Source organism: Peromyscus leucopus, chromosome 5 (assembly GCF_004664715.2).
Source record: "Peromyscus leucopus breed LL Stock chromosome 5, UCI_PerLeu_2.1, whole genome shotgun sequence".
In the NCBI taxonomy this organism is placed as follows: Eukaryota; Metazoa; Chordata; class Mammalia; order Rodentia; family Cricetidae; genus Peromyscus; species Peromyscus leucopus.
This window is the reverse complement of record NC_051067.1, coordinates 139790079-139802615: the sequence shown is the minus strand read 5'-3', so window position 1 is coordinate 139802615 and position 12537 is coordinate 139790079. Positions and strand designations below refer to the sequence as shown.

General features: G+C 40.9%; 1 protein-coding gene across 1 annotated transcript in view; it reads left to right on the top strand.

Annotated features, from left to right (window-relative positions):
• The window catches only part of Cpa6 (carboxypeptidase A6), a 186927-nt gene that overhangs the window by 63397 nt on the left and 110993 nt on the right, over positions 1-12537 (top strand). Inside the window, exon 3 of the mRNA XM_037206486.1 lies at positions 11523-11647. Within this exon, the coding sequence (XP_037062381.1) occupies positions 11523-11647 (125 nt within the window). The remainder of the gene's footprint in view (positions 1-11522; positions 11648-12537) is intronic.

Below are 12537 nucleotides of genomic sequence, written 5' to 3'. Positions count from 1 at the left end.
AGTTAATCATGTTGTAGTGACCCTCACCCATAAAATTAGTTTTATAGTTTCATCTCCACTTCATAACTGTAATTTTGCTACTGTTATGAATCATAATGTAATCTGCAACCCCTGTGAAAGGGTCATTTGACCTGCAAAGGGGTCACAACCCACAGGTCAAGAACCACTGCTCTAAGGATTTGGACAAGGACATGCCTAAGAGTGGGCACGATAAATGGAAAATTTAGAATTCTCACTGGCCTTCTCATACAATCTTAATGTCTTCCAGACTCTAGAATAACATCAATCCCCAAGTCTGTCTAAGGCTTTGGGGAAGCTAATGAACTTGAATTTCATTCATATACAGCCCCGTGGCCCTCCTGGTTAGATGTGCATGCTCTGATCAACTAAATCATGTATTGTTATTCTTTTTGCTTCTTATCTTTAATGTTTTGCTACAAGTTTGCACCTAGTTTCTTTTTTGAAGTCTTGCTATTTGGAGGTGGATATATGGGAGACCTGGGTGACAATATCTTTATTTTAAAATTTTCCTTGAAACAAGATGGTCTTTCATTATAGGAGAGGTCTGGTTTAGTCAGGATCCATTAGAAAGCAGTTGGTTATAAGAATTTCTTCTGTAGTTGCAACTTGCCAAATAAACCATGAGCATGCTCTTGCATTATTCTGTCAAATCAAAACCAAATCCAAACTTTAGGACTGAGACCCATCAAAGGGACTGTTGTGAAAGAAAAGAAACAGACTGCTGGAGCAGAGCAACACCTAACCTTCCGTCCTACACAACTACAAATCAACAGAGGGTGTTTCTTTTAGAGGTGAAAGATCCAAGTGTCAGTAAGTAGGACCAACAGGTGAGAATAACTTGACCAGACAGTGGATCAAAGAATCTCATCTCCTAAGATCAGTTGATCTCTTATGGATTAATGCTAACCCAAGCTGAGGACAGATGAAAATTCAGAGGCCTAGAAATGAAGCATAACTAAAACTTGGGTCATGATAGCAAGAGCTTTGGCCAGATTGGCCATAGGGTGTGAGAAGTTCAGCTACTTGTGAAGCAAACATAGGCATCTGGAATGTCTGGGTTGGTGATAAGGACCCATGAGGGGAGTCGGATGAATCTATCTGAGTCACATGGGGAAGACAATGGAGCAAGAGGATTAACATAGCCATCATTGTTTTTCAGAATCACAAGGCTCAGTAAACTTCAACACTGTAAGAAAACCCTCTTTGTCCCTCCTCTTCTATCCCTGACCCAGAGACTTCTGCCCAGAAAGATGCTTCTCACTCACCCTTCCTTCTATCTTACTTACCAAGCTAATTCCTACTCATATTCATCATTATATACTGGCAGCAATTCTCCTAGGAAACCACCTCCCCAAATAAGATAGAACTCTATGTATCTTCCCTCTGTAGATTAATCACAATGTGTGTGGCATTGGCTTGGTTCTTATGGGCAGAGCTATATCTTACTAATCTTGCAAACTCTACACTTAGCTCGATGACTGAGATTCCAAAGGCTTTCAGTAAACAGTGAATAAATGTGTGGTGGTTACCATAGCTGTAACCTTTGAGAGTCAGCCTGTTCTCGCAGATAACTGTGAGGCAGAGCAATCTCCAGGTCCTTGAAATTGTGCACAGAATGATCATCCAGTTCCCTTATCATCCAGCCCTCGATGATTTTCCATATCAGCCCAGTTTGTGGAGGAAAATGGGGTGGTGATTTTCATTTCATCTTCATTGTTTGAGGAAAAAAGAAGCATGCTTTTCAGTAAAGGGGCGGCAATTAATTTTTAAAAAAAAACTGAATCATTATCTTGCTCATGTATTATTAATAAACAGGGACCTATCAGCCAATAATAACTGATTGCTAAGAGGGGATACTTACGCTAAATCATTGATAGAGACTTCTCTCTGACTTTTAGATAAAGGGGAAGTATGAGTAATTTGAGAGATAGTCTTTTAAGGAATGTAAACTTTTATACTCCCTAGAGTTCGCCAAACCTAGCATAATACCAGAGTTTAAGGGTTACTTGTAAATTGTGTATTTCAACAACCTCATTATTGATAATTAAGAAAATCAAGGTTCAGAGATATGAAGTATCAAAGTTTAAATAGACTCAGTCAGGGAATAATCATCTTTTGTTCCCCAAAAGGAATTTTTTTCATTAAACTAGAGATAAGTTTTGTTTGATTTCTTTGGTTACATAGGAGAATTCATGAGGCAGCATCTGAAAGATGAAATGCATAATAAAATCCAGAGTGGTTTTCATTATTAAAGCCCAGAGTGGGCTCAGAATTTTAAATGTAATTATATTATCATACTATTGTTTAGAATACCAAATGAAATTCTTTTGAATGTGGTGATCAAATGTCATGAACATGTCCTTACTGTTAAAAATCATAAATCATCAAAAGGGGATTGAGGGGAATCTTGGTTACATGATGAGAAAAAACCCAGGGGCTCTTCTTTTCACATGGACTTAGCAAGGTGGTCTCTGATTATGTCCACTCACTCCTTTACAGAATCAGACTAACAAATACCAGTGTGTTCTTGGGTACAGAGTTTTGTTTTGGATTTGTGATGTTGCTTTGTTACTGTTTGTTGTTTTGGGGGGGTGGGAGGTCAAGGTCTCACTGTTGTAGCCTCAGCTGGCCTGGAATTTGAGAGCCCTAAGATTAAAGGTGTGTGCCTCTCTTCCGCACTATCGGTAGAGGGTTCTATGAAGCCAGGAAAAAATAGAGAACTGTCAGTTCCCTCTTCTAATAAGCTTTGTGAGTGGCAGCTAAGTTCTTGGAATTTTTAGTGAGAAAGTTTGGGGCCTTTCCTTAGTACTTGTAAGTATTCAAATATTTACTTGCAGGGCAGAAATTGAGCTGGAACTGGATCATGTCCATGAAAAAGTCAAGTTATGTAGTACTACAGAACGACGCAGAATACCGAATCTATTTTAACTGATTGTTAATTCTTTTTAGGTGGAGTCATGCAGGTCTACATTGTCATTCCATAAACTCAAATGCCATAGCTCCCAAATCACTTCCAAGACTCCATGACCTAATGCTACTCATCTGATAGCCATTAGTTATCACATGACCTAAGTATATCAGTAATTATCTGATCTTTAGAAAGGGAAAAGCTAGTCTGGCCACCTCAACTGGAACATGGTGAACATAAACCTTTAGAAAAGTCTACACTGGGTACACCAAGAAATAAAATGAACAAGAACATAGTTAGCATGCCTAAACTTGGACCAAAGTAAAAATGATTATCTATAGCAGAATAACAAAGACATGTCTGGCTAATTGATGAGAATACTCTTTCTCTGCCTATTCAAACTCTTGCTCCACTTTATTCCTCCCATCTGCTAGATAAAATTAAGGCATTAGATAACAAAGTTAATGCCCCCACTCAGAAGCATTCAGTGCAGAGTAAAGGTCCACTTTCCTTAAACCCTATACAAGATCACCCCAGGGCAGCTCAAGATCCTTCAAGTTCTAAGGCTCCATCATTCCCTGTGTTGAATTGTTCAGACCACAATAAACCAATAAACCTAACTTTTTGTTAACTACACATGTACCCTAGACATCATTGACTGCATGCCTCCAATGCTCTTCTAAAATAATTGAATGTAAAAATTAAAGTCAGCCATGGTGGCACATGCCTTTAATCCCAGCAACTTGGGAAGCAGAAGTAGATAGATATCTGTGAGTTTGAGACCAGCCTGGTATACATAGTGAGTTCACACTAGCCAGAGATACATAGTGAAACTATAAGACGAATTGCTAAACCATCTTATTAATAAAAAAAAATAAAAAATTAAAAAAAAACCAGAGTCAGATATTGGGGTGAAAAACTGAGAGATCAGAGGAATAAGACAAGCCACAGCCAACTTCACCTCACCAACTCCTCAGCTTCCAAAGAGACCTACTTCCTGTATAACCACACCTATATGTCTTTCTGTTCTGCCATCTCACTTCCTCTCTCCACCCAGCTACATCACTTCCTGTCTGTCTGTACAGACCTCCAGACCTCTATGGTTAGTGCTGGGATTAAAGGTGTATGCCACCATGCTTGGCTCTGTTCCAAGTGTGGCCTTGAACTCACAGAGATCTGCATGAATCTCTGCCTCCCAAATGCTAGGAAAAAAAGGCGTGTGCTACCATTACCTGACATCTATGTTTAATATAATAGCTGGCTTTTTCCTCTGATCCTCAAATAAGCTTTATTAGGGTGCACAATATATTGGGAGACATAATATATCACCACATGAAACCATGTCTCAAAAATACAAAACAAGAAAAATGATTAGTTTGGAAAAATATTAAGACTTTATTTCTCTCCCAATATGCATGCCTTGTTTTGATGAATAACCCCATCCAATTGTGGAGGTTGGCATTCAGTGGAAGGAAAATGGAAAATCATATGACAAAACAAAACCTCAGGAAACCTTCTTGTTTTCACCTAGTGTTGTAGAAATAATGTCTACCTAGGGACTAGCATTCACATTAGTAAATCACACCAAAGTTTGCAATCCTAAGCAATGCTTTTCTCTGGACTGATCTGTTTATTTCTGGCCCTTGCTACCATTTGAACGTGTTCCTCCAAAGTTCATGTGTTGGAACCTTAATGCCTTAAAATATCAATGTTTGGAAGGGGGGACTATGATGGTGGTCAGGCCTTGGAAAAGTGCCTTCATGGGTGGCTTAGCCCCTCCTAACTCTTGTAGGACTGTAGGACCACACGAATTCCTGTTGCTGAGTGAGTTCTCTTGGGGCCAGATTCCTTTCCATAGCGGTGGGCAGTCCTGCAAACTACCTACACCTTGTATGTTGCCTCATCTGTAGCTACCCACTTCTCCTCTGCTTTATGACATGAATTAAAGCAACGTAAAGTCCCTGTGGTGACATGTTTCCTGAATTTCAGCTCACAGAGCTGTGAGCCAAAATAAGCTTTAGCTTATAAATTACCCAGTCTCAAATATTATGATATAACAATTAAAAAAAATAGGCCAAGCTAGGCCCCAACTAATTAAAATTATTATTTTAATGACTAATTACTTCTTAATATGTTTTCATTTTCCTTAATAAAAAAAAACATCAATTTAAGAAGATTTAGCTGCCTGAATTTCTGGAGCCGGGGGTGGATGTAATTGGGATTACTGAAACTGTTTCAGGGGAGTAGATATTGCTTCTCCACTCAGAGAAAAAAAGATAAAGGGGAAGGTAAAATTAGTAGAATTCCAACCACTTTCAACATGTCTTTGGCTCATAGATCATAATCCCTGGCCAAGTTTCCCATCCAGAAGCCCAAGTATGTTAAAATGTTATAATAAGCAGAACAAAGACAAGTAACACACACACACACACACACACACACACACCCCTTACATGGTTCCTTTACTCTATAACTGAAGTGGCCTGACAGTCATCCATAAAGAATGCCGCCAAACTATGAACTAAGAAGTGTCATAGTCCATGAATGTATTCAAATATTAACAACATCAAAAGCAAAAATTTATCATTCATAGGAGATGTGGATAAAATGAGTGGACCACTTTCTCAACATCTTGGTACGGTAGAGAAATCTTAAGGATAGCTTATAGTTGAATGAAAAGACAGGAGTGGGTGTGGGTAGGTATAAATTAAAATACAGTATATGCATATATTTAATTCCCAAAGAATGAATAAATATATGTGTATATATACACCTTAAAGAGAAAATAGATGTATTAACCCTATCTACCACATATTTACTTTGTGCCTATTGAGTACCAGGCCCTGACCTTCATACTGGGGAGGTAATAATGGGAGGGTGAGGTGCCACAGCCCCACTCTCACAGAGATGATGGGGGACAGCATTTGCATAACACGTTTCATGGGTTAGATAGGAGCCCTCAAAAAAGACATAAACCGTATAACGCCCAGCTGCATTCTAAATACATACCCTTTACCCACAGGTAAGTGCAGCTCTTGCCCCTCACTGAAGAAGTCTTTTTACACCACTCAGGGACCATTACAGAAAGCCACACTTGTCAAAACGCAGAGGACTGACTGTAGGACAGTCAGTCCCAGGGGATCCATTGACAACATAACCCCACACCTAAGGCGCAGGGAACATCACAGGCAAGGGGACAGAAACGTGGTAAGGACCAGGGGACCAGGACAAGGTGTCTTCAGGGAGATGTTGCCTTCTATATATGACAGGAGTGGGTGTGGGTAGTGCTGCACTCAGGAGATCCCAAAAATGTGGTTATCTAAACAGGGCCTTATATATGGCAATGTATATGGGGGAACTCTCACAAGGCTTCACCTCTAGAAGGAGAGCTACAGGCAACTAGCAGTAAGAGAGGACAGTCAGTCCTCTCTGAGTGGCCAGTCCCAAGAAGTGAGCCCTAAGCCCATATGAGCAATACTAAATGGTCTCAGCAGTTTATGTTTATAAAATGTGTGTGTGTGCTTGTATATGTGTGCATGTATGTGTGTGCATGTGTGTATAACAATTATAATTAAAGAATAAGAACCCATGAATTTGAGGAATGGGAGAGAGATGAGAGAAAGTGGAGAGAGGAACGGGAAGAAAAGAAAGATGTAAATACAATACTCATATATGAAATTCTCAATTAAAAAGACATGTCTCATTCCTAATCAAAGCTTGAGGATGTGATCAGGGATATTTGAGGCTCTCATGATAACATCACCCTGGAGTACCCAGATGGCTCAAAGCTCAAAGACAAGTATCCTCAGAAGAAAAGATGACCCAGATCAGAAGCCCATGTGGAAACAGAAGCAGAGATTGAGGTGACATCCCCATAGGCCAAAGAATGCCCAAAGCCACCAGAAGCTGGAACTGGCCAGTATAGATGCTGCCCAGAGTTTTCAGAGGGAGCACAATCCTGCCAATACTGTAATATTGGTCCAAAGAATAGATTGACTTTAAAGTACCCAGTTTTTAAAACTTATTAATGCAGCTCTGGGAAGTGAGCATAGCAACCATGCAAATGAAATACAATTAAAAACTGTAGACTATGGAAGAAGCAGAATTCCACAAAAGCAGATATCAAAGGTGCTTGATCTAAACTTGGCAGTCAAAGAAGCTTCCCGGGAGACAGTAGGCAAAAATTCTGAAAGAAGATTCAAGAATGATAAATGGGGCAAGACCAAAAAGGCAGTTTAAAGAGTAAACAGGAAAAGGCACTCTCCAGTATATTAAGATTTCGTGAGTCTTAATGCTGAATTAATATGATTATGCAAAATAAATCAAGTACTACCCAAACACTGAGATGGTAGCGCGTTTTCTCACAAACCCTCCCAGTGAGGACTTGGGCACTGTCTTGGTGTGTAAAGTGCTTGCTCTACAAGCACGTGGGCATGAGAGTGTATCCCCAGGACCTATGTAAAAAAAAGCCTGGCAGTCCTGGCAGTGAGGAAGATAGAGGGTTGGGGGCTGCTGAAGACAAGAGGATCCCTGGGTTCTCTTGCCAACCAATCTAGCTGACCACCGAGCTCCAAGTTCACTGAGAGACCTTGTCTCACTTGTCTCCAAAAAATATGGTTGGAAGGGCTGGAGAGATGGTGTGGTGGTTAAGAGCACTTTCTGCTCTTGCAGAGGACTTATTTGGTGTGCAACACCCATGTCAGAGAGCTTACAACCACCTGTAACTCCAGCTCTTAGGGATCTGGTACCCTACTACAGCTTTTGTAGGTACACACACACACACACACACACACACACACACACACACACACTTCCTGTGAAATGCAAGCACTCTTAATAGCTAACAGTTTTTTCAGAACAACAAAATATTAGAGTAAATATAGTAAGTCAGGACAGTCCTCTTCCACGCCTCTGTGTGTTATTTTGGGTAGCTGTGAGGCAGGCAATCTGTCACAAGTTGAAGGGACATGGCAAATGCCTACACTATACACACACACACACACACACACACACACACACACACGCACGCACGCACGCACGCGCGCACACACACACATGCACGCGCACACACATGCACACACTCATGCACACAACACAAGAATTACCCTAAGGCTGTGGGAAGTTGAGAGCCTAGTGACACCTGGACCAGATATAAAATCATCCAGGGGACTGACTGACAGACAGACAGGTGGGACTGTTCTCATAGAGTCCATGCTAAGAAACAATGCAGTAGAGGGGCCAGGACAACCATGGAGTTAGAGACAGACTGAATTAGAATATTTTGATTTTTAAAGCCTTTATCATTTCATGAATGCCTGATGGCGTCAAGCACAATTTTAAGCATTCTGCACATATTGATTCGCTTGTATCTCAAATATATATGAAAAATACACTGTTCACCATCTCATGTTATAAATTGAGAAACTAAGACACAGAGAGTTGGGATAAATGGCTGATTTGATCTTCACACCCAGGTTGCCAAGCACTAGGCTTCACTCTTGTAATCCATTTTCTACAATCTTCCCAATTTCCATTACAACAAAAATAGCAGCGACTTGCATTGTTAAACACTGTTTATCAAGGGGATTGGTTCATCAGTTTGATTTTGCCAGCAGAGAATGTGAGAGCCGGAGAGGTTAGGGAACTCACCCACGTCACACGTGCACTCAAGCATGGAGCTTGAATTTGTGCCTGTCACTCTAGAGACTTCCCATCCAGCTGCTGGCCTGTGTGCTAGGAAGCATCCCTGCTCTATTCATCATCTTGATTTTATTCCTTGCTCCCCATCCTGAATCCTCAAATCCATCTCTGCACTCAGCTCTTCCTGAATAAGTAGTCTCAGGCTGATCTTCATCTTAACTAAAAACATCAAGTAGAACTTTGTTCTAGCTACATCTCACTCCTCACATTTCAAATAGCAATGATAAATCATATCTGTTGCTTAACTTTTATGCCTGTATTAAATGTCCATATTAATGGGGTTCAGTGTGCATGTATACAACATGCACTGATCAAGGTGGAACAAGTAGCACTTTGATCTCATCAGTTCAGGTTTGGAGCCCTTCGTTTCTCTTCTAGATCTTCATAAAGTATAGAATAGGTATTGCAAGCCATACTCACCCTCTGTATTGTGAAACAGTGAACTTACTCCTTCTACATGACTGTTCTGGTACCCGTTTACCCAGCCTCACTTTATCCATCCCCCACATTCTTCCTAGTCCCTAATAATCACTATTCCACATTTAGGGTGACATTGTTAACTTCCACATATAGCTTGCTTCATTTAACACAGTATCTTTTAGTTCCATGCATTTTGCTGCAAGTAACAGAGTTCATTCTTCTTTCTGGCTAACTAGCATCCCATTGTATATGTGTGGGACATCTTATCCACCCCTCTGTTGAGGGGAATCAGTGTTAGCTGCTGTAACAGCGTTGTGGTAAACATGGAGATATAGGCATCTCCATCATGCTGATGTCCTTTCCTTTGGATATGAACCATTCGTTGGCCATTTGTGTTTCTTCTTCGGGGAAGCATCTATTCAGATCATTTGCCCAGCCTTCAATTGTGTTTCTTCTTTTACTACAGTGGCTGGTGTTAAGCTTTGGGGTTTCTTATATATTTGAGAATGTAAACTTAGGCAGCTGCCATGGAAATTATTGTGGAAGTTCCAAAAAAGAAAACCTCAACTAGATCTCCCAAACCACTCAGCTGCACCACTTCCACATATATGCCCAAAAGACTTCACAGCAACACACCCCAGAGATGGCTACTCATAGCATCTAAGAAATGGAACCAGACTAGATGCCCACAAACAAATGAATGGGTAGGAAAACATGTCACGTAAACACAATAAGACTTTTTTCATAGTAAAATGAAAAATAATGAATTTTCATGAGTGAAAATGAAACCATGGCACACATAGAAAAATTAATGGGACTGAAGATCATTATTTTAGGAAAAGTAAACCACATTCGGAAAGAAAAATACCACATACTCTCATATTAAAAAAAAAAACTATATATGTGAGGTTGGGGGTGGGTATAGGTACTCGGGGTAAAAGGGGGGATCATGAGAGAGTAAGAAAGCATCTTATGGAGGGGGTTAGAGCAAAATAGAATACATGTAACATGAAAGCAGAAGGGACAACTATTTGAGGAAAGGAAAAGGGCCAGCAAGAAGCAGGGGGATTCAAGGAAAGGGAATGGATGAGAACAAAGTATATTTACATGTATGCATGCATATTCTATAATGAAACATTGAGGGCTAGCTTCAGAATTTAAAGAAGCAAAAACTACCACTGATTTTTATATGTCATAAAATCTTATAAACCTGATGTGGCCAGATTCCTGATTTTATACATTACTTTTTGTTTATTACCCATTAGTTCAAATGCTTTCTGATAACCTAGGGATTTGTTGTTATTGTTGTTTGCTTATTTGTTTGTGACAGGGTCTAGCCTGGGTTGCTCTCAAGTTCATGGTCCTCCTACCTCAGCCTCTCAAGCATTAAACCTCACCTATAGTTTATTATTTCCACGGTACTTTCCAGTGCACAAGACACTCTTTTTTGTGGGATGAGGATTCTATTTTAGCATATATCTAAAAAAAAAAATAGCATCTATAGACTTATGCCCAGAGTGATGATTCTTATCATTTTGTGTACCTATAGCTCTCAGCCCCTTGACAAAGGGGAATTTCCTTGTACCCTTTGGCAGCAAATGGTTAGTCTAATTACCAAAAATCAAGTTCTGCTATGGGTTAAAGACATGACAAGTCTGGTTAAAGGCTTCTAATATACAAAGCTGAGTGGAGGTAGTACCAGTAAGCCTCTTATAAAGGGAAAGAACCAGCCTCAGTAAAGAAGGGAACAGGGAAAAAAATGAAACTATGCATTAGCATAAAGGATGAAGAAAATGCCTGACAATCTTGTTAGACATGGCTGAGTTAAATTAAGATTTGTCTCCCTTCTGAAGACCTGTCACTGGGGACAGTGTGATACAGACCTAGCTGTGTCCTTGCCCAGGGCTGACAGATGGACAGAATGACCTCCCAGCGGCCCTCCCAGCCCCACACTTCTGTTTGCTCACAACCACGGACTGGTTTGTGAGCTGGCTCAGATTTGCCCTTGCAAGCTAGTGGAGGGATCAGCTGCTTCAGGGAAAGCAGGGAGACTCTTTGTCCCCACAGGGAAAGCCTCTATTTCAGCACTGTACACGTAGGGGAGGGCTATCAAATGCGTGAACCACAGTTTCCTTATGTGGCAGGAAAGGGGATGGTTTGTATCTTTCTCCTTCTCAAAGTTATTCAAATATTTATACAATAAATGTAAAAAAGGAATTTTTAAACCTTCACCCCATTTTTTTACCTTGTGACTTAAAATGTGCTGTGAATTAACATCAAATTCTATGACTCTGATGAAGTTCAGGGCACAAATTCAAGCCAGATCATATTTAACCCTGGAGGTGTAAGCATTGAGTCTACTCTGCATGTGTTTGCCGTTACTGTATTCAAACAAGGTAATGTGCTTGCCACGGTGACATGGATTTTCCCACCCACACTACATATGAATTATAGGTTGGTTCCTGCACTGTAGGTGGACCTGTGGCAGCCCAGCAGTATCTCCTATGTGTCAGAGGGGACAGTCACGGATCTCCATATTCCCCACAATGCTTCCAGAACCCTGCTAGCCTTCCTCCAGGAAGCCCACATCCAGTACAAGTAAGCATTCTGTTTTATTTGCTACAAATTTTATTTGTATTAAATGCAACTGAATAGTGACTATATCCAGGTTGTTTATCAAGAACTTCTGAAAGGGAGGCAATAAAAGTGTGTATATCGTGTTTGAAGAACTTATTTGTCTAATGAGGGAAAGGAACAACCACAAAGACACCTTTATTTCACTGCTAGCAAAATAAGTCACCAATGCTAAGACAGTCTCTTACTGAATAAAGAAAGAGGAGACACTTAGCAGTGCTAAAAAGCCAAAGGGAAGGCAGAGATGAAATGGTTTCCTGCAGGATCCTGGTTAGCAGCAGAGAACACAGGATAAGACTGGGCATCTGCCAGACCTGGGGGACAAGGCAAGCAAAGGAAGGCGGCACGGAGGGCCAGTGTCAGAAAAAAAGGGGGTGGGGGGACAGATGAGGTGGCAGAGAGAAAGTATGCAGAGGGAAGAAGGATCCTTTCCTCATGGGGGAGGAGCCCACACTGCTATGGGTGGTGCTGCCCCCTGGAGGATAGAAGCAAAAGTGCCCTGTATTTGTGGATGGAACTGCAATAGCCGAAGACAGAAACAGTCAGGATAGCAAGCGGAGGCTTCCAATCTTCGAGGGGTAAAACTACCCAGGCTCTCCACTCGGTTGGAGCGTAGAAAAGAGAAAAGTCAGAGGAGGATGCTAAGTTTTCTAGCTTGGAAGAGACTGAGCAGACAGATGTGAAAAGACGAGCATATTCAGATGGTTCTAAGTGGAGCGTTGTAGCAGAAGAGAGTCTATTGGGACAGTTACGGGAGTCAAGAAGAAAAGAATGATTTCAGAGAGTGAGGTTGTTCACAACTGCAGTGGTACCTAACAAGAGAGGCACCAACGGAAGCTATGTTGCTGACGTTG